Consider the following 27,847-nt stretch of genomic DNA (forward strand, 5'->3'; position numbering starts at 1 on the left):
TTTTATTAACTGTTGAGAATACACCACGGTAAAGTATCTTGGATCTCCTCTTGCGGACTCTGTGGGCAATCAGTGGCAGATTCCACAGCATACTTTGCTCACCATCGCTGCTGTCGTGTTCTCCAGCCCCTGCGTTTTGTGCTCTTCTACCTGCCAAAAGTGCAGATGTGAAGAGGGGAAAAACCAGCCTGGTGCTCCTGAAATGTTAAAGGAGCTTGATGCAGAGGGTGGAGAGCTTGTACTGGGGGAAGGAGATAGAGCTCCTCCCGCTCCCAATGCGACAAACAGGAAGTCAAAAAATACACAACTGTCACATGCTGTTGTGTGCCCATCCCTAAACTGAGAGGCAGGTAGCATTCCTCTATGTACAACATCCACACTGGTGACTGGTGCCTGTGCTTGTATGAGTTTAGATGTGACTTTACATACACTGTAGTTAGAGATAGGGTCAGATTGCACTTAAAAGCAAATAGATCGAATTCTGTACAAACTCAAATATTAAAAATACATTAAATTACATTTTCAAATAAATATTGGTCCATTTTCATTAGTATGTCAAGTACATCTTCCTGAGACACTTTCAGAAAACCATATATATACGTACATATTTGTATAAATACACTGGATACTACGTATGTATGCATACATATATATACATATATATACTCGTTTGTCCACTTTTACCCTTCCTCTTGAGGTAAAATAACTGTTCATTCAACACTTCAACCTTCCCTCATCATGTGACTTGCTCTCTCATCCATGCCAAGACATACATAGTATAAACTGATTTTTCTGGCTGATGCAATTGATTTAATTGATGCAACTGGTGTTTGCATCTGGCACCATGTTTCACAACATGAAATGCAGCTGCTACTGAAATTACTGACCTGAACAAATCTGTGCAGTAAAGTGACTAGTAGGGTGAGAATCGTGGGTGTGCTTTGTTGAAATGACATACTCTAAAGTAAATGTATAGAAACATTTCACTCACATGCTGACAAAAACTTGTATAATAACAGTCTGACAGCCAAAAAGTTATTTTTTGTAATTACAATGTTTATGAAAATTTGCTTTTTATGAAGTTTCACAGTATCAACGTTGTTCTCTTTCTGGCGTGCTCAACAGTCACCCCACTGTAGCAGTGTGTAAGGAATTTACACACACACACACACACACACACACACACACACACACACACACCATTAAGTACCATTACACGAGGAGCCAGACAAGCAACATCATCTGACATCCACACCATTGTCATTTATACCAGTCTATTATTGCTTTCATATACGAATGTTGTTAAACAAGATCAAGTGAAGGAAAACAGGAAACGTATTATCCAAGTCATCTTGACCTCCAGACCACAAAAGAACTTTCCAAAACAAAAGTTTCTGCGGGACACAGAAACAGTTACTGGATTATGCATAAATTCTACATAAGGCAGCAGAAGAATCTCTTCTTCAGATATACAAAAAGAACAGCGCCCCTGCTTTTTCTGTCAAGTAATTTCAAGTCCTTATTTGTCTACACGTTAGAGACAGCGTTATTGGCATCCCGTGCCTGACGGATGCCGTACAGCCACTTGATGACCCGGGCATTCCTCTCAATGACGGATATGCCATAGGGGACCCGTTCATTGGCTGTGGCAGGGCCATCCTCGTCCTCCTCATCCTCCCTTGCCCGCTCGCCCTCGTCCCCACACTCTGAACTGGGTGTGCTGACACTGCGGAGCTTAGAGACCGACACAATGTCGGAGTTGGCTCTTGTGAAGCGCTCCACACCACCCATCCCCTCCACCTCCTCTGGATCCAACCCGCAGTAGTTAAAGAATCTTTCTAAGTCGGCTGTTGCACGGGAATATCGGTCGCTCAGATCTGACTTGGAGCGGTGCAGTGATGGGTGCTTGCGCGTGGACCCTTTGGAGCTGGCATTGGATATACGGGTGAAGGCGGGGGAGGCTGGAGGGATCATGCCTGCTCGGACCAACATGGGACTGGGCGGAAGGTAGGCTGGGGGGGTGGGCAAAGCCTGGGAAGGAGTGTTGAGCTGAGGGTGAGGTTGGGATTGGTTATGAGCTTGTAGGAGTGGTGGTGGAGGTGGAACCAAGGAGTGAGAAACTTGGCCCTGGGGAGTCTGGCGGGGCCTGAGCTGGGGCTGCAGCTGGGTCTTCTGTGGCTTCCTTATTTCAGCCTGAGGCCGGACATCCACCCTGCGCACTGTCACTGAGTTAGGGGAGCTATAGGGTGCTGGAACCCCAATGCGTGGTGCTCGTGCTGGGACAGGGGGTGGACGTCGGTTGAGTTCTACTACAGGAGTCATGAGTTTGCTATTAAGGGGCGAAGAAGTGGAGGAGGAGGTGGATGATGAGTTGGTGGTGCCATGGTGCAAAGGTTTGAGCTTGTCAAGAAGTCGATTGCTCCTCTCCTGTTCTGTTGACAGGCTGCTGCCAATGCTTTTCGTTCCTGAGGAAGGAGACGATGAGGAAGGGGAGGTAGAAGAGGAGGACTGTGAACAGGGCAAAGGGCTGTCACATACATCATTGATTAGATTATTTAGAATATCCAAGTTAAGAGCAGGTCCTCTTCTTCCTCCTGCTCCCTCCTGGCCTCCTCCAATCTCCAGTTTGGGCGGGCAGCGGGGGACTTTACGGGCTGGTGAAGAACTGATCTGGCACTGGAGCATCATCCCTGGAGGAAGTAGGGGCTTGCGAATAATCGGTGGTTTGATGGGGGCTTGACGGGTGAGGGCCACCTGCTGACTTTTAACATATTTGGCCTTGTCGGCCTCCAGGCGTTCAACTGCGCTTGGTTTACGGGTCCCAGGCTCTGCCTGACGGCGGAAATAATCTGGACCCTTGTTAAGTATCCTGAAGGGCATGGCAGAGGTGAAGGGACCGCCAGCCAGACGGCCATCTGAAGGCCGCAGGGTTTCCACCGGCATTCTGGAGGAGCTTATGGAGAGACAGAAAAATTTAGTCAGAGGATTTTTGGAAAAAAATCAAGTGCAAAGAAGACACAGAGTATTTGAGCTGACAGAGAACCAGAATATTTATTGTGAAAAATTAAAAACGTATGTCCTAAATCCTTATGTTGTTAACATGAGGAAGTGCAGGATAAGCTTAACTGACAGAAAGAGATTCAGTGCTCCACATGTCCTCTCTAAGCTTGGAAAAATAGTTCTTTTGTACTCTCCTTTTTCTTCCCAATCTCCTCCCCCTCCTCTGAGCCTTGCACCCTTGTTCCCAGAGCCCCCTTTAACTTCCTTACCGCTTAGCTGCTGCTCACACTTGTTTTCCGTTCTCACTCCTTTCTTTGTCGTCCCTCTTGCTCTTTTACCCTTCCTTTCTCCCTCCTCTGGGCTCAGTGAAAGGCTGCTGATGGGACAAAGTCAGTCCAGGTCAAATTCCACATCAAGCCAAACTGGACCACGTGTAATGGCCCAGAAGGGTGTTATGTTCGGGTTCCCCAGTCATACACAGTGCATCTGATGGAGGCTCTTTATTTAAAAATGCAGGTCTGGTGGGTTAACCAGCAAAGAAACTGGCAACACGGCCTTTATGGTCCCTGTTCACAGTCTGTGTCCAGCTGGTCTGCTCAGCTCCGTCCTCCTGTCCAGCTGTGCTCACACACAAAAGGCCAGTGAGCAACTCAGCTTGTGAATCCTGGGGAGGGTTAAAAACAGACGATGTCCAGGTCAGGATGGTTAGCTCTCTCATTAAAAAAAAAACAAACAAACAAAAAAAAAAAAAAACAACCACATACACTGATGCACTCACATACTTCCACACACATACACAATCACATACACACACACACAGCTCTGGCTGACAAACAGGGACTCTCTTCAACACTGAAGAGGAGCAGACGGGACAGGCTTTAATACCATGTCTGGCTCCTCCCAGCCGGCCAATCACACATCAGGCCGGGAGCCTCAGCAGGCCAAGAAGGAGGAGCAATGGGCGGGAGGCATTCCAGCATTGGTCAACCTCGAAAGGGATTTTGACCGGTTCGACCCCTCCCCCTTCAGCACAACAAAACACTGAGGCAGGGTTTTCATTCAAATGAAAATTCTTTGAAAGGGAGAAAGGGGTTGGGGGTTGTGGTGTGTAGGGGTCTGTGTGTGTGTGTGTGTGTGTGTGTGTGTGTGTGAGGGGTCAGGGGGGGGGGCATCAAGCAAAACAGCTGCAATATTTTACATTGAATTGCATCAAGCTCAGTGGGATGCAATGAAAACACTGAGGAACACAGAAGGCCTGCACAACTGTTCCCCCTCTTCAGGTCTTTGTCTTAATCACATTGGAGACCAAGTGTGAACAGCAGAGACACAGTAAACAATAGAAGATTATCTCACTCCTCAATCTAATTCTGCCCTAATTTGGAATTTAAGAGTCTAAAAAAAATGACTAAATCAAAATGTACCTCTTCAGGCAAAGAAACAAGAACAAAGACTGTGAAAGTTTTGTCCCTGCTCTAAAATTTCAGACCTAATTACTGTTTCTCAGGTTCAGGAATCAAAGCTCTGCTGACACACGCCGTTCATCTATTTTCCTCTTTCTCAACATCTAACCCCCCCCCACCCCACACACACACACACACAACAATACAATTCTGTTCACCCCTTCATCAGCCTGCCACTCCCTTCCTCCTTACAACATTACACTCCAGGGTTACATCACACCCAGTGAGTGCAAACACTTCTCCCTCCTCATCCTCACCTCCACCTCAAACATCATCCACACATTTTTAATTAGTCTTTTTATAGCATTCTTCCCTTATGTCTCCAACATGTGACCCTATCTCCCCCACCTCCCATCCCTGAACATCAGACAGACAGAAAATGCAACTATAACAGCATGAAAACTCACAATTGTGCTCTTTAATTTCTTTTGAGTCATGTGACAAACCAAAGAAGAGTCTAAAATAGTCCACCTTAAATTAAAAAACACATTTGTATTACAAAAAATTATTCGCTAATCCTGTGTGACCCAAAACCTTAGGCAAATCCCAGAGGAACACATCATGAAAGGGAAAGAGTGAAGAAAGAGGATGTGTGCTACGCAAGATTTCACGTCTTTCATTAAAAGAAAGGAGGGAGTGTTTCGGTTTAATCAGTGGAAAACAGAAACTGTCTCAGTGAGACGTACATGAGAGCGTAAGAACGCATCATCACAGTTATTGCTTATGACTCAAAATGAACTGAAGATTTGATGATGATGACAGATGCACACATCTATCTTTTAAACCCCAAGTTAATTAGTTAAAGCAAGTACTTCACTGCTTAACCCTTTGTACTAAAATCACCAAAAATGTATACAAAAAGAAAATCTTTGTTTTTAAAAAATGTACTTTTCTTTCCTGCCACAATTGGCTACTACATTACCCACAATGCAACTTAACTGTTGGCAGTTAGGTCAGAGATTCATGTGAGTTCTACTGCAGAGGTCTGTTAATTTCTTTCATTCTTCACATGAGCTCTGGAGCTTTATGCAACTTTATTCACTGCTTGTCACATGGCAGCAGAACAGTGGTCCAAAAAAAAAAAAAAAAAATCCTAACTACACACAAGACCACAGTAAACAAAGTAGCACTGAGATATTTTAATAAACATAACATTAAATAAATAGCATTTGATCTGACTTTTCAGTCAGTTCATTAATGTTTGCATTTTACAATAAATTACATTTGCGTATGCCTTCTCATTACAGACATATGCTTTTTGTGAAACACTTCTGATAAGAGGAAACGGGAAAAAAGGCCTCCTGCCCAGCCACCACACTGAAAACACCAGCTTTACTACAACAGTTATAGGTAATTATAGAATTGGTTGTATATGTGTCCATTCATAGAAACTCATTCTAAAGACTTTACCAGAAATGATGAAGACATACGTCTCAAGGCAGAAACCTCAGCTCAATCAGGTTTAGCATGCAGAGGCCTTGTCATTACCCTCACGGGCCTCTCCTGGAAAAAACACGTCCTTTGAGTCCAGATTTAGAGCCTTTTTATGTCAAAGACCGGTGTCTTTAATAATGGCCAATGGAGAGAAAAAAAAACAAACAAAACAAAAACACAACAACAACAACAACACGCAACTCGACAGAGGTCCCATTTCAATGTGTAATGACCTAAAAAGTGCCCCCGCCCTGCTTTTTCAACAGGACTTCATCAAGCAATTTAAAGGCTCGCCTTAAAGAGAGCAATTTATAGAAATGTGAAGGGGACAATTGTCCAGAGAATCCAGACCTGACTGGTCCTAATGAGTTCAGCCACAACACATGAGACTGCAGGAGGGGGAGAAAATGACGGATAGCTTGAACCACTAACAATAATTATTGTCAATGAATTGTCAAGCTTCTAAATTAATTCACACTGTATGTAAATGAATACCCAGTTACCTAACCCTAACCCTTATAGCTCTGCATTGAGAAGAGTCATCAACATGCAAATACTGCATGTCACCAATCCTAAAAACCACAGCTATTGTCATTTAATTCCTCTTTCAGGGCTAAAAGTGTCATCCGCTGTTGTGTTAACATGTGCAAAATGTGTCGTTAAACGTCTGGCTGCCCAAAGAATAAGGTGCAAATTGTTCAAGAATGGGTAAAATGGAAAAAAAAAAAAGTTAAATAATCAAGCATGGCATAAATGTATGTTTCTGCGTGCAAGAGAGATTTTATCATACCTTTCTAGTGGGGGGGGGGGGACCCTCAGCTTGTCACTTTTTTTTTAAATACTCCATCTTTTGTTTTACATTTGTTTTTCTGCAGTTACACAAACAGCTGATTTTTTTAGAAGAGACACGACACTAACCACGGCGTCAGACCCTGGAGTGATATTGCTCTTCCACTATGGAAACTGGCTTGGCTCAATAACTGCAAAACTATTCAAACCGCTGCTGCTTTTATGTTAGGCTTTCCAACCACCATATTAGAGGATAATTATATGATGCTTGCTGTGTGTGAGAGAGATTGTGTTTCACAGTGACTGCGTGGATGAGCAATGTATTAGAAAAAGAGTAGAAAGAATAGAAGTGAGTTTGTTTTATCCACATTTGAATCTGAAGCTCTAGCTGAAAGGAAGAGATTACTATCACTTTGCCATACCAATAGCAAAGATCAGCATGTGAGGAAGTAGATTTCAGGACATAAGGGGAAGGGGAAACAGAAACACAGGCTATATCCGATACTTCTTATACCTTCCTCCTAGAGAAGTTCCTGAAACAAACATTGGTTGAGACGGACACTGCATTTATCTGTCTGTGTGTTCTGTGACGCCACTTGGTTTGTCATATCTCACCGGCCTTGGTCCCTGTGGACATTGACCCCAAACTGCGGAGAAAACAAGGGAAACCCCACCTGAAATTCTCTCCTGTCCACTATGAAGAAATGTAGATGAGATAGTTTCACTGAGGCCTGACATAAAATCCCTTTATGCAGATAGATGCTAGATAATCATTCTGGAAAAATTTGGATCACCTTACCCGAAGTGGTGAGAAAAAGGAGGGGGCACATTTGTCAGTGGTTATTGCTTTGGTTAGTCGGGACGTGCAGGAGCCTGTGACGCCTTTCACAACAGGAAATGTGTGAGAAAAAGAGAAAACCAAACAAACACAGTCAGTGAAGCAAACACTCCAGCTGAGCACGTGTGTGTGTGTGAGAGATCATAATTTCAACCCTGTTTTAGTGTGAATTTAGCTTCCATTTCTGGGCACTGGGACTTTTGCCATGAAGTTGGTACACAATGACATGGCAGCCACTGTAGTGAAATCACGCAATGACGTGAACTGTGACATCGATGGTCTAATCCACTGCTTAACAAAGATTTTTAAAGGTGGGGAAATGGCTTCTAGTTTCATTCAGTGGTCAGAGGTAAAGGTCAAATACAGACAAGCAGAACCAGGACAGGGGTTCAGTGTCCTGCCCAAGGACTTCTTTGGCTGATTTCAGGGAATTTCTAAAGATACTACAATGATAAAATCCTCCCACCAGGAATTAAACCCTAGTATTTCTGTTCAACCCAGTATCCATATATTTCAGTTACTACCTCCAGATTCTGCCACTCTCTGTTTTTTTCCCCCCTTCTTTTCAGATATATTAATGGTAACAGCTTCCTTTTTAGCATTGGCTCCAAATCTGAGGTCAGTCTAGATCCTGGTAGTGGAGCCACTGGGAGACCAGAGAACCATGCTACTGCTACAGTTCAGAAATGAGATCCCATTTTAACCATTTCTAGAGTTTATCTATAAAATATGAAAAGTGCCCAGAGACCGCAATGTAATCACATTTGAAATTTTTAAGAAGTTATTAAGTCTTCAGTGCAATCTTAAGAACTGCAAGTGAGGAGGGACGTACCAGAGGAGGAGAAGAAATGTACAGTAGGATCAGCTCTTGTCATTTAACTGACTCTAACTGTCTGATTTAACTGACTCAGTGAAGCATCTTCCTAGTGTCTTCTGCTTGAACGCTAGCTTAACCACATGACGAGGAGGTTCCTATTCAGGTCGTGGACTATCAGGCTATGTGCATACAACACAAACCTCAGGCCATCACTCCACTTAGGCATCCAAGCTTCAGTTTTTAAGTCAATAAAAAGCTTGAAAGAAAGGGTCAAAAGGTTATCAGCCATGCCCCCTCTGGGCTCATGAGGGAGCACCAAAAACAAGTAATGAAGACAGAGATGAGCACCAGCGCACCAGACTTAAGGATTCAACCTCTAATGCCTTCGCTTCACCACACAGTGCTGTGCAGTTATCAGCTCTGGCCATGCTGCACATTTCCTACACAAAATAGCTCCTGGCCGAGTGGAGATCTCAGTGACATGCATGACTGAAGTGTCTGGACTGGAGGGTTATGAACCCCTGATATGCACCAGGGTCTAGTCAACTGCAAAAACAACCACTGAACCATAAGCAGAGTTATTATAGCATCTAGAATCCATCTTTGAATACAACCCCCGGCCCCACCCCCAACCTGCCATCTCCCCCTCCACCTGAGCCCATCACTGTCTGTGTCTGTGGCCCCAGGAAACACACAGGCCATGCACAATTACACCCAAGGATGGGATGGGGAGGGGGTCCAAAGAAGTCCTATCCTGGGTGTTTATGCATTGCAGTGAATGTCAGCAACCTAATTTCTTTGTTTGCGTTTATGTCATGAGGAGTTTTGGCTGAGTAGGTGATCAGTGGAGAGCAGGTGGCTGAGTGTTCCCTCAGGAAAATTTTCAAGACAAACATAGTCCAATATCTGCTATTCGTGACACAGAAAATAAAAAGAAATAAATAAAAAATAAATCAGGATTACAAAGTTAATCAGAATAAAATCGAAAATGCACTGCAATATTCTCGAAATAAAAGGTAAAAATTGTCACAAAATTGTTATATATTGTTTACATAAGTGTAGTGATGCAGAGAGATGCCTGCAGCCTACAAATCGTATCCTCCTACCATGATGTTCAAAATCATGTTCAACCTCAATGCATGTAAAATCCAAAGAATATATTTACTACTGAAGTTACAACTGATTCAACTTTGGGCAGTACCAGACAATATGTATTTACAATATATACAAGAACTTTTCATCCACTCGTCTCTACTGAAAATGAATCAGATAGCTGTCATTGAAAAATGAAAAAGTTCTTCACCATCACGAGACACCCCTGATCTAGTTAGATGTGCATCTTCTGTAAAACAACAATATATCCCAACATTGATGGCTCGGTTTAAAGTTGGATTTTATTGTTGCCTGATTTATTTAAGTGTAATAATTATAAGACGTTCTGTGCATTTTTCTTCTTGTGCTGAAAAACTACAGCACGGAGCTTTAATGCCCATAGAGATTCTGGCATAACTGAGCCTCAAGAGGGTGAAATGACTGATCCAGCAAAGAATATCTGCTGATGATGGACAGTGTTATGATACTCTCTAAACTGATTTGCAGGGTGGGGGGGGGGCACACGTTTAAATGTGTTCAGAGCAGTTGTCATAAGCAACTTCTCTCATCCAACACACTCATGGGCACACAAACACCCCCCCACCCCCCCAAACTATTAACATGGTGATGAACAAACTCCTGAAACATGCAGGCATGGACACAATTACACACTGCTGCTGGCATAACACACACACGGTGGGGAGGTCACTGTGGAATCGGCTCAGTGGCTGGCTTGCATATAAAGAGCGCTTCACACTCACATGCACACACAAGCACATACGTTATTGGTTGAATCACAAGAACAAACAGAGTCACATTGGACTCATTCTTTCACTGTTAATCCTGTTCTATCCCTGATCAGCTCTTCGCTGACAGAGAGAAGAGCTGGGTGTTAAAAAAAAAAAAAAATAGTTATGAACAGCTGAGTATCTTTGCTTCAGCCAACAGTGAACACATCTCGCTCACCCATATAAGCTTACAAACTTAAGTAAAACCACACATGGTTACTCCACCTCTATTATACCATTGATCTTCACCAACTCAGTAAGTGAGATAATCTAAAGGTGTGATAACTCTGAAACACTTTCCTCTTCTGCTGCAAATAAATCAGCTTGTCAGACCTGCAATACATGTGTGCTGCCACTCTGCCTCTCAGAATGAAAATAGTCAGGAGCAGTGTTGCCAAATGTTATAATCAAGACATATATTTTTAGATCTGGCATGCCATCTCAAGGGCAAGGAAGCCTAGGCAGGAACACAGAAAGAGACAACCGCAGCCTCTGTCATAACGAAGATATTCTGTTTATTCGGTTTTTCTGTGTGGGGGCCACAAGTGAGGGCAGCACGGCAACATAGTGGTTAGCACTGTTGCCTCACAAAAAGGTTCCAGGTTTGATTCTGGGGCCTAGGGAGTTTCTATTCAGAGTTTGCATGTTCTCCCCGTGCCTCCGGGTATTCCAGTTTCCTCCCACTGTCCAAAGACATGCATGTCTAGGTTAACTGGTGACTCTAAATTGTCCGTAGGTCTGAGTGAGAGTATGAGGGGTTGTTGATCTCTGTCTGTCTCTGTGTGTTGGCCCTGCTATGGACTGGCAACCTGTCCAGGGTGTAACCCGCCCTCACCCAATGTGAGCTGGGATTGGCTCCGGCAACCCCCGCGACCCAGAAACGGATAAACGGTACAAGATGAATGAATGTCCACAAGTGACAGTGTTGAATCTTATCCATGAGTTATCATTAGACATTAGCAGGAAGAAATAATACAATTACTAAAAATAACAATAACACTCAAGGTAGAAAGCTCCTTTCAAACAGGACAGATGGTAAAGTTTACTTACATAGTGCATACAGGCAGTAAAATCCCTGAAGCCGCTCTCTGGAACACACGAGCTGTACAGAAATGTGGGTCTGTGATGAGCGCTGCTATGCCAGTATGTGTGTTCCTGTGTGTGAGTGAGCCAAAATAAACACTAACCTGAGTGTCTCTCCGATCCTTAGGCTAATAAGCCCCCCTCCGTCTCCTCCCACTGCTCAGAAGGACTCCTCCCCCTTTGTCTAGAAGCAGGAAGAGAGGTTGACGGGGCAGGAAGAGAGAGCCTCTGCTTGTAATCACATGATTTCCCTGACAAAACACATTGAATTTCTTGTGAACTACCATTTCCACTACTTATGTTGATCCAGGAAACAAAATATTTTCCAACCAGGATTGATTTTGCTTTGCAGACTACTTTTTCTTTCTCTCCTTATTCCCAAAAAATGTAAGCTACTTCTGGAATTGCTACTAAAAATATTAAATTTCCAGTTCAACACACAGATTATATAATCAGGTCTACAATAATACTGTGAGTATTACGGGATCTACGGTCTCAGTCCACAAGGAAATGCTTACAGCCTGTATTCAGAAACTGAGCTTTAAAACCAGCCATCCATCAGGATTTCTAGGACTTTGTAATGTCACAACAAAGCAGCTCCCAGCGACACCTTGAGCATGGTCCACCTGGAGCTACCATCCAACCATTTTTCTTTTAGCTGTTTTGACTTTACCAACAAAACCAAACCAACTGGTCAAGATAAATAAATGTTTAGGAAACACTGCTTAATCACTAGGTGGAGCTAAAAGTTGCAAATGGCAATGAATCCCATCTCCATATCAGCGTTGGTGTTCCAGAGTCTTAACATTTTTAGATTTTAAAATGTAAAAACTGTAATTCCAACTAAAGTTCAGGCTCATGTTGCAGTCACAATCTACCAAAAAAAAAAAATCACAATGTTTAATTTTTTCTGCATATCATCCAGGCCTCAAGGCCAGGAACATATAGTAATAATATTATTAATAATAATAATAATAATAATAATAATAATAATAATAATAATAATAATAATAAAAACAATAGGAGGCAGCAGTGCAATTATGTCTCACAGCAAGAAGGGTTGTGTGTCCGGTTCCCAGGCCTGGGGCCTTTCTGTGTGGAGTTTGTATGTTCTTCCTGTGCTCGCGTGGGTTTCCTCCCACCATCCAGACACATGAATGTTTAGGTTAACTGGTGACTATACATTGTCTTTGGGTCTGAGTGTGAGTATGAGTGGTTGTTGGTCTCTGTCTGTTGGCCCTGCTATGGACTGGTGACCTGTCCAGGGTGACCCCACCCTCACCCAGTGTGAGCTGGGATTGGCTCCAGCAACCCATGACCCAGGAATGGCTAAGCGGTAGAAGATAAATTAATGAATAATAATCATAAAAAGAAGAAGAACAACAAAAAGAATAATATATTTTATTTATAATTCACTTTCAAAAATGCTTAAATGTATTTTACAGGACGCAAGGTAATTAGAAGCCAGAAAACCATACTGAATAAATTAAATCACCACAATAAAGGCACGCGGAGACGAAAAACTGTAAGAAATGAAACTTCACTGAAACATTGAAAGTGGATTTGAAAAGGTGGGCCTTGAGAAGTGATTCAAATTTGATGAGGTCAGTGCAGTCAAAGAGATTTTGGGAGTGAATTCCAGAGGGTGGGGGTAGCAACTAAAACATCATTGTGCATTGTGAAATCCAGCTTCATATTTTTAAGACATTGACCAGTAGTACTGTGCGATATGGACAAAATTTATATCCCGATACCGAAAAATATCCCAAGAGAGTATTTTTTAAATTAAATTGCATATATACACACATGAAATTAATGGCAATTTCTCTTATCTTTTCTCCTTTTATTTATAAAACACATTTTATGTATAAAAAGGATAATACAATTAAAACAATTTTAAAAAAATGTAAAAAAAAAAAAAAAAAAAAAAAAAAAAAAACAATGTCAAATGTCATTCAAAATATCTGGTAGTCCAAATAGTTTTCAAGTAATGCATATTTTAGTTAGTTTTTTTTTTTTTTTTTTTTTTTTAGGTCTAGTTTTTGTGACATTTTAAGACTGTCTCTGGACTGCTGTTCATGCCATGTCTTTAAGTGACAAAAAAAGATTCAACTTGTACAAGTCGCTAGTAACGACTTGCCGACGGCATGTTTTGCAGATTACCTTTGGCTGGTCAGTGTCTGACTTTTTAAGGCCAAACAATTTAGTTCCAGTTCCCCCTTTTTGGCATAAATTCCTCCTTGGGTTCTGTTGGTTCTGTTTCCACTGTGCTCTACGCCTCTGCCAGGTGACATGGAAAATGCTACTGCGGTGGTGGTGTTGCTACAGTTACATTAGCAGAGCTAACCCAGTAGCCCACATGTTAAAATTATGATATAAGCAATTATAGGATTATGTTATAGAATTATAGGAGGATTATATCATACCCCATGTAGGTGAGTGCAAAGGATGTGTGATTGGTCAAAATAGGTTAACACGAACAATACAATTCAAAGTCTATGTTATTGGTTGGATTACACGTGTACTCCACCCCCTTTCAAAATTTCTCCTGGGAAAAGAGGTTTGTTATGGCTACTCTTTCATATTAAAAAAGAAAAAAAAAGCAAATCTTCAGAGTAGAACCTTGAGGAGGAGGTAAACAACTCACTATAAAATAAGCACTTGTGGAGATTCCTTGAGTGTCAAACTAAAGGTTCGGGCTTTATTTGGATAAAATAAATATTCTCCGTGGTTGACTTCTTAAGGTCAAATGTACAAAAATAACGTAACTTTACAGACATAAACTTCAGCAGTCAAAAAACCATTTCACTCCTCACTCCGTCAACAAAAAGCAGACAAAGGAAAACCTGCTGTCCTCTCTCCTCTAATCATGAGGAGGAGGACCTCACTCGTAAATATTATTAGTCGGCTCTAACAAGATTAGTCTTTCAACATTTTAGTAACTAAATAAACAAAACAGAGTCAAGTGACGGCAACGACATTGAAGTTGAGCCCATGAATAATACAGAGCTTGAGGAGAATTCAGATGAGGACATGACACCACCTAAGGATCCGCTAAACCAGAGTCAGTGGAATCCGTTATGAGAAGCTGATGGACATATTTCAGGGTGACAGTGACGATGATGGTATGGGGCTCAATGGCATATTTAATGGCTGGATGGTGGACGAGCAGAACTCCAGTCCAAGAAAATTTGTCACACGTGTTAACAAGAAATATAAGGGGGAGTACACCAGACGAAGGTTCCTGGTGCCCGACGGAGCAACTCCAAATGAGATCATCTCCAGAATTTTCACAGAGGAGCAGCAAAGGGCTGCTACAACTTCACCCAGCTGGCACCTGGGGAAATGGACACCAGTCCAGTTACTTTTACGCATGTGTGTGCACAGCTTCATCGTAACTTTACAGAGCTCTCAATTAGCAGCAATAAATACATAGAAATACAATGATAACACGATTGATGGACTAACAACAAAAAACAAGCTATAATTGCTTAATTTCTTGTGCATTAATAATTGCTATGTGCATTTCTAGATACCTCCACCTGGAGAACAATCAGGCAGATAAGGTGGACCACTCCAACAAGCGCTGGAAGGTCAGGTGGTATCTGGACTTCCTGGCACACTGGCTCCAGGAGATCTATGAGGTGGATGGCAATGGGATGGGACAGTTGATGAAAGCATGAAGTTCAAAGGGAGACTAGCCTTCTGCCAGAGAGCTCAACTGGATAATGTACCAACTTCCAGGTCTATACTAGGGCCACGAAAGACAATGCAGTGAAGAAGAGGGGAGAGAAGGGCCTCGCTCATTGTGTGGTGATGAATCTGGCTGTGCCCTACTTGTCCATCTATATGGATAATTTTTACTCAATCGCAGAGCTGCTCAGCGAGCCAAGCAACAACGGGGTGAAGGCCTGTGGCACCATACGGGCCAACAGCAAGGGACTCCCCCTCCCGCCCAAACCATCTGGCTTGAAGACACATGAGTATCAGGTGGCCCAGAACGATGAGTTCACCTTCTGTGCGTGGCAGGACAACAAGGTGGTCCAGGTGCTCTCCAACTTCCATGACCCAAAGGAGAGAGGAATGGTGCAGCGAAGGAAAGGAGGGGTCATCCAGGTCCAGGTTTCTGTGCCTAATTGTCTTGCTGCTTATTAGAAGAATATGAAATTGGTAGACCTACTGGGCCAGATGGGAGGTTTCTACATCTTTATACACAGGTCCAAGAAATTGTGGCACCATTTAATTCCTCTCAGTCAGCTGCAACAATGCCTAAATCGTGGCAAAGAGTGCCGGAGTAGCAAAGAATGGCCTGAAGGACTTTGTGGAGGACCTGGCCGGTGAGCTGGTCACTGATGTGAGAGCATGGAGTGCCGACCATCGTGAGGCATGCATGACCATGAGAAGCTTTTTTCTCCCAAGAAGAAGAAATGCATTCTGTGTGCAGAGAAGTCTGGCCATCCGTCAGCAATGGAGTGTTAGTTTCCTCCCATTCTCTGTTCTCTCTTTTCACTATACCTGTTGTAATAAATGTAAACAATAGTTATTATTGTAAAAAGTTTTTGAATTGCTTATGTTGTTTACATTCTCCTGATGCCTTTTATTTCATTGCTTATTTTATTGCCATATTTTCTTTTTTTAAAAATATGTTCAATAAATTAAATAAAAAATACAAATAAACATTTATTCTACATTTATTGAAGAGTTATTCATATTTTTGTTTTTTACTGAATTTCTTGAAATCTAAATTGAATATAATAAAAGCTACACTTGTAAGCTCTCAAATGCTCTTTACTTCATGTTTCTATCTGCCTCAGAGCCATCTAAATCTGTAGGGATTCTCCATTCCTATCAGTACTTTTTCCACTTCTGCACACCACAGTTGAGCTGCCCTTCATCCTCATGGTCCAAAAACACACAGCCTTATTTATTTAAAAAGCTGTCAGCAGGGTGGGGAGCACCAGCCAAATTCTGGTACTCAATCACACACACACACACACACAAAACACATGTATACAAACTAACACAGAATCAGGAACCCACACCCACCATCCAAAGATAAACACACAAGAAGTAAGCAGTCAGTCTCCTGAAGCAGCAGCAGGGAGCGGACTTCCACTCTGGCTTCTCACTGTAGAGGAAAAGCAAGTGTTTGCTCTGAAGTCCAAAACACACAGCAGGAGCCCACAGGACAGGATGATAAATATTTCAGCAAGGTCAACAAATTCCGACACTTTCTCTGCTGCCATTAACGCCATTTCTCACACTCTCCTCCCTTCATTCCTCCCCTCCCTTCCATCTCTCCTGCCACAGACTGAGCATGGCCTATCTGCGTTTTTTTCCTCCTCTTGTATATATCATATATATGTATAATTTTTTTTTTTTACATTTTTACCCACACCATCACACCTTTCCTGTCTTTCCTCTCTTCAACTTTCTTCCTACCCTTCGGTCCTTCTCATACCTTGTGAAAGGTGTGGGGGATATATTCTCAACACACCCTGATAGCATCCTGGCCAATCCACGAGGTAGTAATGCACCTCCATGGGAACGCATACCTTGGCTCAGAGACACAGTGGAGACAGATGGATTAGGAGAATTAGTCTGAGTCTGTGGTGCCATGTCATTTGGCTATATACACCCCTCTGCATGTTTACTAAGTACACACAAACACAGACTGAGAGAGAGATCGAGAGTCAGACTCATTAGCTCTATTCACAAATCTGATTTTTGATAGACCAGCTGGAAATTTCCTTTTATAGTGACCTCTAATAGCATTAATTTGTATGAATGCCATCAGGATGGCCTTATACGCAACCTTCCAGGAAGACCAATTGCAGCTAAAAGTCATTTATTGCTTCTGCCATTGGTGCTGTTAAGTAAAGAGTTTACCTGAATTTTTTGTCTTGGCATATTCTAGTTGATCGTTGTACTTGACCGAAGTACATTAGCGGAATGAAATAGTTATGTACAATACAGTTATGTATACTTATTATTGTTTATTTATTTTTGTGCATCTTTTTACCATCTTTTATTCTGGGCAGCTTTTAGTTTTATAGTACTATCCATCATGTGTGTGTTACCATATGTGATACTGTATAATGCTTCCTCTGATACTGTAATTGTGCTTGTATGAATGGATGTATATATGTGGTCAGTGGACTGTAGAAACTAAATTGCCCTTCGGGGATATATAAGTTATCTGTATCTGCAATAGAGCACATGAGGTGTAAAGTTACTGCAGCGTTGGTTCATCATCTCTCATACCGAAATCATTTGCTCTCACACTTGCATGCACTGTGCATGCACACACGCACGCGCGTGAAAAGACAAACATTTGCGCTAACATACAAATGGCCCCCAAAAAGTTAAGGCCCTCCACTGCAACTTTAACAACACTTCTCAGAAAGCAACACAGCTGGAAAGCTTTGTGTTAGCTTGTTTTGTACCTGTGTTATTAAAATTTATCTGATCTTTCCCATAATAAATGGGACAAATGTGAAGAGATGACTGTTGAAATTCAACTCAACGCATGTTGACTCTCACTTAGTTAATATTCCGGGTTTATTTAAGCATTAAGGCTTTTTTAGGGCAACATTTGTCAAAGCACTTGGCCTACTTATACTTAAAAAACTACTTAAATACTTAAAAAGTTTTAAGCAGAGTGTGAAAAAAAATACTGTAAAATATTTACCCTAACCCTTTCAATAATACATATATAGAATAATGTATAAAATAATACATATTGAACTCAAATATTGATTTGATTTAGATTTCTCTTTTGTTCATTCACATTTTAATAATAAACAATTAACACATTTATTTTGAAAGCATTCTTAATTTCCATTTTTCTCTCACGTGCCTAAAACCTTTGCACAGTACTGTGTTTAATAAATTAACCATACATCCACACAACACAGAATAGTCAGTATTCATAGCAAATTATGCAACTTAATATTTTAAAGACAATAATGACATTCCATCCACAGCCATTCCTTTAAAGCCTCTGAACAAGTTCTTATATATATATATATATATATATATATATATATATATATATACATACTTATATATATTTCAAATTAAGAGGTACATTAATAACCTTGAAAGAAGAATTTATTGACACATCAGCTCAATGACGTACTGTACTGCACCTTAGCAAAGCAGTCGGTGAGCTAATCTAAGCTTTGCCTCGATTCACATGCTTCCAAAAGTGCAGCTGCTTTTTCGAGTGCATGCCATAAAATACAATGCACTAAAAGTGCCTGGCTGCTGACTGTAAAACATTGGACACCTTTCACCAGTCACCATCTTGGCTATGCAATGAAGGAGAAGGGGCCACCAACTGATGTTTCAAATTAGTTGGCAAAAGAAAGAAAGAAAGAGGTAATTTTAAAGCCACATGACACAGCAGGCACACACTGGAATCTAAAATGGGCATTTTCAAGTCAAGTGAGCAAAGCATCAAGCCAGCAGTCACACTCGTGATGTAGTTGTCATTGCAAGTGGGTACACAACAGCAGTATTTTATTTGGCATATCACTATCCTGTAAAACTGGCACACTGGCAAGGAAAAACTTCCTTGAAGGGACAGTTACCTTTTGGTTACCATCTCCAAAAGACTGGCAAATCTAAAATCCAAAGATGATTAATAGAGAGCTATATATGGCCACAAAAGGCAAAGAAGCAAACTGTAATTTAAATAATAGTTTTGATAATGGCACTGATTACATCAATTTTAACATGGTTTCGATCTTTAGAAAGCTCCCTTTAGAAAGAGAGGCCAAGATGGCGCCGTGAACACATTCTTTGGCTCGAGCTCTGCTACCAAAATTTATTTTACAGTGAAAAACTTAATACAGAGAGCCTGCTTTTGACTAAGAACTGTTGAAAGGGTGTCCTTTTTTAAGTTTGTCAAAACAAATGTGAAAAAAATGCCAATTTTTTGTATGGGCAAAAGAAAAAAAGACCGGGGCAGCAAGCAATGAAGCAAGGCCAGCGAACAGAACTGATGTCAGCCATAATATCCTGATAGACAACTACCATGGTTATGTGGAAAATGAAAGAATACAACTCAGTGTGATGAATGAAACTGACCTTTCCAATGTGCCAATTACCCCAACTAAATCACCTCCCAAAAAGAAAGGAAAATGAGACACCGCCGACAACGGTATGGAAACTGACTTAGCCAACTCTCCGGAGTCTCCTCACTTGCCCAACTAATTAACAATCGGTCTAATAAGCTTGAATCGCTGATTCAAGAAAACAAAACTGTGATAACAGACCTGAAGAAACAAATCCATTCCATTTGCGTGGATGTCATCTCAGTGATAAGGTAAAATTGCTCAAGTTGAGCAACTTCACCATGGTGAAAAAAAAAAAAAAAAAAAATACTGCTGTCCTGGAAACACAGGTAAACACTAAACCTGGAACAACCAAAGCTTAGGAGAAATTTAATTTGAAATAAAACACATATCAGTCATATTCGTTTCTTATGTCTCTCTCCATCTGTACCCTTTCAAGTTTCTATTTAATGTAAATCTTTTTTAACAAGTCAACAACAAAACAACCAAAAATAATAATAATTCCCTTCAGTGAAAATTCACTTATTAACAGTCCATGCTTTGGAGTAGAAATAGTGCATATAGACAACATTCATTCAAGCTCAGTCTGCCCTCGGTGCCTACAATGCGCTTGGTAGAATGGATGCTAATGATTGTCAGCAGAAAAGGAGGGGGGCGCTTAGTGGTCTCGGCTGACACGCCAATGCAAAGCATTCTAAGATTTGTAATATGAGAAGTGTATGTGCTATACACTGGCGGGCCAGCTCTAATGCATATTTGGTATGATCTTGTGGGCTAAATATAATTACACCAAGGACGAGATTTGGCCCCCGGCCTGAGTTTGACACCTGTGATAACCCTGATAACTCCATCGCCTTGGTACAAAGAATGCGAAGGGGCCTAGAAGCATCATCATTCAGTTTTACTGACAGTAAAATAGGGATTGAGGACTTGTTTCACAAAATGGAACAAAAGTTATTAACATGGTTAAGCAAGTTCCCTTATTGCTTTCTTTTAATTGGATATTTTAATGTTGCTCTTGATAGTGTGTTAGATAGATGGCTACCAAGTCAAAATACTAACTTAAACTGCTTTTTAAAGCTCTTCATACAAAGATTTGATCTGATAGATATTTGGAGAGAAAAATTTCTCCCAATATACACATGGTCTAACAAGACGGGATCCTCCCAATCTAGGACTGATTATTGGCTCATGTCCAGAAGTCGTAAAGAGACTACACCATTAACAGACCACCAAGCTATTCATATTGTCATCCCTAGGTTCTTATGAAATTGAATAGCTCAATTCTAAATTATGAAGATGTAAAAGCTCAAGTTAGAAGACTTATTTAGAAATATTGGAATGAAGCTCAAACTGTTAATAAATACTGCATCGATTGGAAACTTGTGGAGTTTGAAATTGCTAAGTACTATACTTGAGGAAATATAGTTCTCATCTAGGCAAACTGAGAAGTGTAGAAGACAACAAGATAACCTCCCTTTCTCAGAAGTGTCCTGATTGTCTTTCTATAAATGAAAAAGAAACTCTCGCTTAATATCAGAGTAAGCTGTTGACAATGTTGACAATTTATATACGTTCAAAGCAAAGGGTGCCTTTATTAGGTCGAGGCTAAAATGGATGGAAGATGGGGAGCAAAATTCTGCCTACTTTTTCAGGTTGGAAAAATCCAACCTTGATCCAAAATTCCAAAACTAATTCTATCCAGCAACTTAAAATTGCTTTAAGTGATAACCCCAAACATACTGCTCAAGCTTATGCAGCAAATTATATGTCTCTCAATATTGTGAAAGGAGTGCGTCTGCCTCCTTAGATTCTATTGAGGTGAATAATATGAATAATGTTGACAGATATATATGTGATGCTCCTTTAAAATTGCAAGAAATTAATTGATTCCATCAATAGCCTCAAACATAACAAATATCCTGGTGTGGATTGGAATTACTTCTTTACAGAAAGCAAAGATAAAGAATCATTTCCTCCAACACTAACACAAGGCTTAACACTTATTCTGAAACCTAAAAAGGATCTAGTGCTTATTGATAACTGGCATCCCATTCATTTGTGTTTTAAACAATGAATATAAGGTGTTAGCAATTGCTAACTTAAGCCAAACGGCTTAAGTTAGTCTTGGATACTGTCATAGATGAATCACAATCTGGATTCACAAATAACAGACACACATAATTTCAGGTTGTTGTTAGATTTCTTATATTATTCTGAATTAATCACTGATAACAGTTATATCTTATTTTCTGATTTCTACAAAGCCTTTAATTCAGCTGAACATGAGTTTATTTTTAGTTCTTTTGAAAAGTTTGGTTTTGGGCACTTTTTTAGCAAAACTATTAAAACCCTATATACTAATACTAAATGCTGTATTAAATTGACTTCTGGCACACCTTCACGATTTGACATTGGGTTGACATTGGCATTGACGTGGAAACCAACAAGGTTGTCCTCTTTCTTACCACTTCCTCCTTGTCACCCAACTTTTAGCTATTCATGATAAATCAAGCACTCTGAAAGGCATTACAGTAGCAGAAAGAAAAATCGTCATTTGTCATCTTGCAGATGATACAGCTACATATTTACAACATATTGAGGAGTCTTCATCTCCAAAGATCCCTTTAACCCTTTAAATTTGACCCTGATTATAGAAAAAGTAAAAAAAAAAAAAAAAAAAAACTACAACAACAACACATTTAATCTTTGGCTTCTAAGAAATCTTTCCTTAAGAGGTAAAACATTAATCACAACAGCAGAAGGAATCTCTAGACTTACTTATGCTGCCCTCTCATTACATATTGATAATAAAACCATTAAATGCATAGACCAGATGCTGTTCAAATTTTTATGGAAAAATAAAAAGCATTACATAAAAAAATCTTTTGTCACAAACGCATGTCAGAATGGGGGTTTCACTTTCTGGATTTTGATTCTTTGAACAACACCTGGACCAAACAATTCCTGAAAAAAAAAAAACAAAAACAAAAAAAAAAAAAAACCCGACTCAATGTGGAATTGTATCTCCAATTATGTTTTCTCTAAAATTGGTCGTTTAAAATTTCTTCTAGTGTGTAACTGTAACAGGAAAAAATTCTATTTAACTTCAATTTCTTTCTAACTTCCATAAACAAGTTTTGCTGGCATGGTCAATGATATGCAAACACAATTTTTCACTGCACTGTTACTCTACATGGAATAACACAGATATATTCCATAAGAACAAATCAATATTCTTTGGGGAATGGTTTAACAATAATATTATTTGGGTTAGACAACTATTTAACGGAAAAGGTGTTTTATTTTTGTATCAGGAATTTCTTAAACATTTCAGGATATCAGTAACTCCTAAACAGTATGCTATAGTCTTTGAAACTATCCATTCTGGTGTACTCATGCTATTCAAGAGTAATAGCTCTGTTTCTGTGCTTGATGTTCCCTTCACTTATGTAACTGACTCACCAGTTGGTAAAGAATGCTTCAACCCATCTGGCTGTAAAAACAACCGTAAGATCAGTGCTCTTTTCCAATGTAATATTGTTTCTGCTCCTGCTGAAATATCTTATTGGAATAATTGTGTAAATAACTTATGCTGTGAAAACTCTGGTCTCTGCCTCAACAAGTCTTTGTGGTTAATAAGGTGAAAAAGGTGTAATTTTAAATTATTCATCGATGTTAGTCAGTTAGATCCTTTTTTAATCAAATTCAAATATGATGATCTAGATCTAAATTGCGCCTTCTGTGACTTCCATACTGAAACTGTTGTCCATCTCTTCTGGAAATGTAAATATAAACTGTATAACTGTATAAACTATGGCCAGATATTTGTTGATTTATCTTAGATAATATCCTCTGACGTTGAGCTTCTCTTGCAAAATGTGATTTTAGTTTTTAAAGAGTGACATTTCAGTTGATAAAGAATATAATTTAATCAATCTCATTATAATTCTTGCAGTTTTACATCCACAAATATAAATTTGCCAAAGTGAAACCACTTTTTTGTGAAAGAAATGGAATTGTATTTTAAATTGATATCTTCTGCTAAAAACAAGAAAGCTATCAAAACTATTGATCAAAAATATTTTAAATATAAATATTTATAAATATAAATATTTTTAATTCAATTAATTTTTTCTCATGACCCCAGTATATTTTTATTTATTTTATTTGTTAATTCATTTCAATCATTTGTTTTTCATTTGTTAATGTGATGTTTAGCCTGTTTCTACATTCATTGCATTTCTACTGTGTATGTTTTGTGACTAAAACATGAAGCTGATTTAAAAAAAAAAAATTATGATAAACAATAAACCTTGTTTTCACTGGTTGAGTTCTAACCCTAACCCACAATAAGAAGGTCACACGTTCAGTTCCTGGGGCCTTTTTTGTACATTGGATAAGCAGTGGAAGAGGAATGAATGAATCAAGCTCTTATGTTGTTAAGGTTAGACATCTTTTACATATGAAGTGAAACCAATGCTGCTTTCCTTGTTTTTTTTGCCCTCCATTCATCTTCAACCACTTATGAACATAGTATTGCAACACTGATCACACCAACGGGGATCTTTAACCCACAGACATGTTTGAGGTTGTCTGTTTGAGCTGTCTGGTTAATAGGTCAGTGGGTCCAGTATAGAGGGGGCAGGGTAAATAATAGCTCACTTAACGCATGTTAGTGACCTCCAAACAGCCAGAGGCACTGACAGCAGAGTCTGCCTCACGTGTAGTAACTACACATGGCCCTCCTGAGAACTGTTTGGGAAAAAGAAAAAAAAAAGGGAGTGGATTATGAAGCAAAGATTGGCATCCAGACTGATGCTGTTTGCCTTGGTGGGGCAGGACAGATGGTTTTGTCGTCCAAAAATACACCAGCCTAGTGCCCAAAATTCACACAGCATGGCTGAGTGGTTGCTCATTTATAGGGACACACACATTGTGGCACATTGAAGACACATAAAAACTCATCAAACTAGATATTGTGCAGATGTAGTCACTGTTGATTCAGTCTTAAGTGTCTGGTTCCCAAACTGTGATGTAATTATTGGTCATGATTTAGTCTGTGTTAGGTTGTATTACAGAGAAAGCACACAGGTACAACCTTTATCTGGCAGAAAGACTGGCCAGCCTTCAAAAAAAAAAAACAAAAAAAAAAAAAAAAAAACACACAACTTCTGATTCTATGTCACCTCTCATTTAGCAAATCACATTCAGTCAGATGAATTGTTTGTTTGCATGTAAGAGATCTTTAAGCCAGTCCTCAGCAATAGCAGAGACACTGCTTGACACAAGAAATCATACTGGCCTCATTGCTCAGGGGGATAGTCGACCAAACTAGGATCACCCAATGACTGGGGGGGAACTCCAGCCACATGACTACCACTGTCTAGGATATGTGGGCCAGAGAGGGCTTAACCGGATGGTGGAACTTTAAAGATTTTTCAGGCTAGGCTTTAAGAGAGAAGCATTTCTATTTCAAGACTATGGCTGTAACTATAGCATTTTTATTACTGTACTTTAAAAATCTATATTTCATTCTACTACAGTTATATGTTTACTAAGGGTGTAAAGGTACACTCAAGTCACAGTTCAGTACATTTTGGTACAGGGAAAAAAAACTAACAAAGAAGCTCTTGCTTTTGTTTTTCATTTGTTGTCAAACAGCTAAAGCATTCAACGTAATACAATTCTCAAAACAACGGGCGGTTCTTTTTAAATAAAAACATACTTGGGTCTAAGGAGGAATATAAAAATAAGTAATAAAATAAAGACCAATTAAAGTGCAGCATGTAGAAATTATGTTAGCTATAATATTATAGGCTGCAGCAAGTGGAGCATAATCTTGCCCAGGCTACACTATTATTTGCTGGCTATTCAGTATATTGGTGTATAGGTTTGGTAGGAAAAATATATTTTAAATCTAATCACAGGCTTGTAGTCATTTAAAGATCCTGAAAGAGCTGAGAAAAAGAAGAGAACATCACCAGCATTAGCTACATTTGTTAGTCTATAATATATGTGATCCCAGCAGGCTGATGTAACAGTCAAGATTAAATGTTTTAGTCTGTCTGTTGGTGTGGCAGCTATGTGGACCACAAACTTTAATGTTACCACTGCTGACATCAAGCAAACTCCTTCATTAGACAAGGAATCCCCGCATTCTTTTCCCCAAGCCAGCTAAAATCAACAGGTATCACCAGCACTGAGACCAAAACACTGAAAAATAAACAGCAGAATAGACAGAAAGAGTGGGGGGGGGGGGGGGAAGACACTCAAGAGCAAACCCCATGAAGCAAACCTCAGACATGGTGGCACATACTCTACGTTACTTTGCATACACAGCAGTACACACATGCATCTTAATTCTTGTGTGTATACCACAAAAATACTAATCCACTTTTCCTTTCTTAACCCAACAAATAGAAAGAAAAAAGCCTTATTAGAGCCCTTGATGGTTACTTACAGGAAAAATAATATTTTCCACAAGGCTAAAGTCAATTAAATGTCATAAAATGGTGGTGTATAAAAATGCCTTGTTTTGTCCAATCTACAATGAACAAAAAGGTACTAAATTCACATGGATCTAAAGCAGTCAAAATCATCCGTGAAAACCCCCAAAGCCACAAAGGATTCCCATTTTTTCTTGAAAATTTTAAAATGCATCTCTTAGAGGAACCATTTGTGAAAGAGAAAATATTATTGTTTCAACCCTAGTTCAGCGAGGCCTGAGAGCCACAGTCAAGCCAATTCAGGAGGTGGCAGAAAGCTGATCAAACAAAACAATTGGTAAGCACAAAAGACGTTAAATGCTGTTTCAGAGGAAGCTTCTTCTCAGACATTCACTGTTTCCAGAAGTGATCAATTGATGAAAAACAAATTTAAATTCTAAATGAGAAAATGTTGGCCACTTCATTAAAATTCTTGCCTCACTTCATGATTAATTCTCATGACTTTAAAATCATTAAAGTCATGGGAATGAATCAGCTAAAGAAGGCAGTTTGAGCTGCTGAATTAGAAGACACTATTACTAATAGAGTATAATCAGCCAAGATCTTTCAAGTTCATTACTTAAGCTAAAGCCTATCTCCTGCTTCGATACCATACCATCATGTAAATGTGCACCCCTCTGGACAGAGCACTAGTGGGTTGTGGTCAGCCTGTGTCTTGTGGTGGGGGCGATCTTAAAAGCCCCGTAAGCTTCTTTCCAGACACCACCAAACTCTACACTTCCTCACATTCAATGTTTCCCCCTGTCCTACAGAAGGATACAAAGTGACTGCAGTTCCTTTAAAAGACAGATGTGAATAACAGTTGGCAGCTCTATACCAGGAGTAAATGCACGCTATTATGAACTTTAACCATTTGAATAGCAGTATGATTTTTCCATTTTAAATGTTCTTCCAGAGATAAATAACCTAACCCTAACCCTAACCCTCACTGACAGATGGAGCCATTAAAAAAATGTGTGTTGTAAGAACAAGCTTTCCTTAGACTGCAGGATGTACATTCCTGCTCTGTGAATGGTTAAGAATGCAAATTACAAACTTGTGTGTTTGTTGTTGTAGCCTAAGGTGAACATTTTTTTTTTAAAGTCAGTTGCAGTGTTTGGTGAGTACAAACCAACTACTAAACCAAACACTTTCACTTTTCTGTTGGTTTGCCATATTATAGTTGAAATTCAGGTGTCAAGAAGGGCAAGTAGTTCAAAGGATAGTAGAAATTTCAACCAAAATAGGCCATTTATGGAAATGGCCATTCAATAAGACAATCAAACTGAGCTAAAATGACCTTTGATCTCTGGGAAAGCAGGAAAAAAGTCTGGAGAAGGATTCAGTTATCTTATCACTCGCGAGAAATATCACCCTGTGCATTTATCTTATAAAGGCAACCTGAATAAAACACAAAAGCATGTGCGATTGTGCAGCTCTACATCTCATGCCTCAATTATATGCTCCTGCTGGTGAAAACCTGGATGTACAACAATGACAAAGCAGCGTGACGCCCTGTGTGACCCCTTAGCCACACCAGACTCATATCCTCAGTCAAGGTGGACTGCTTCTTTTTATGCATCAGGCTTTTTGTTATCTCACAGCTTTTGACACTGTTTTGGGAGTCAGAGACTCCAGCTAAGACAGGCCAGGTTGTGCAGGAGCTGAGATGACTCACTGCAGGTGAATGAGGACATTCACAAAGTCAGAAAATGGGGCTTCCTCTGCTGTACTGCCTTTGAAAAAGGAAGCACGTTTGTTTTGATTTGTTTGCGGCCATAAAGCTTATGTTGAACGAAAACGTCGTTATTCTGGCGCAGGTACATGGCATTTTGTAGCAACTTTCACTTCAAGAAAAACAGCAGCTACTCACCCGTGTCCGCAGCTCTTTATTACGACGATGAGGCTGACTTTAATTAATAAAGTCGTACAAAATGTGTAGCAGACGGGTTTTCTGGCCGTTAGTCCGGGTCATTT

The 27,847-nt window shown here is 40.0% G+C and overlaps 1 protein-coding gene across 3 annotated transcripts; it reads right to left on the bottom strand.

Annotated features, from left to right (window-relative positions):
• LOC115046270 (protein FAM110B) lies at nucleotides 1-27,847 on the bottom strand. Of its 3 annotated transcripts, XM_029506537.1 has the most exons (4): nucleotides 11,269-11,329; nucleotides 7,483-7,565; nucleotides 3,270-3,664; nucleotides 1-2,953 (listed from the first exon to the last, which is right to left on the bottom strand). In XM_029506537.1, exon 4 carries the CDS (start codon nucleotides 2,941-2,943, stop codon nucleotides 1,528-1,530), a length of 1,416 nt encoding a protein of 471 aa, XP_029362397.1. In that variant the 5' UTR covers nucleotides 2,944-2,953; nucleotides 3,270-3,664; nucleotides 7,483-7,565; nucleotides 11,269-11,329; the 3' UTR covers nucleotides 1-1,527. The 3 variants fall into 3 exon arrangements, with proteins under 3 accessions (XP_029362397.1, XP_029362398.1, XP_029362396.1); XM_029506538.1 differs by lacking the exons at nucleotides 7,483-7,565; nucleotides 11,269-11,329 and adding an exon at nucleotides 27,744-27,847; XM_029506536.1 differs by lacking the exon at nucleotides 7,483-7,565 and having other exon boundaries at nucleotides 11,269-11,394.

Source organism: Echeneis naucrates, chromosome 7 (genome assembly GCF_900963305.1).
Source record: "Echeneis naucrates chromosome 7, fEcheNa1.1, whole genome shotgun sequence".
NCBI classification, from domain to species: domain Eukaryota; kingdom Metazoa; phylum Chordata; class Actinopteri; order Carangiformes; family Echeneidae; genus Echeneis; species Echeneis naucrates.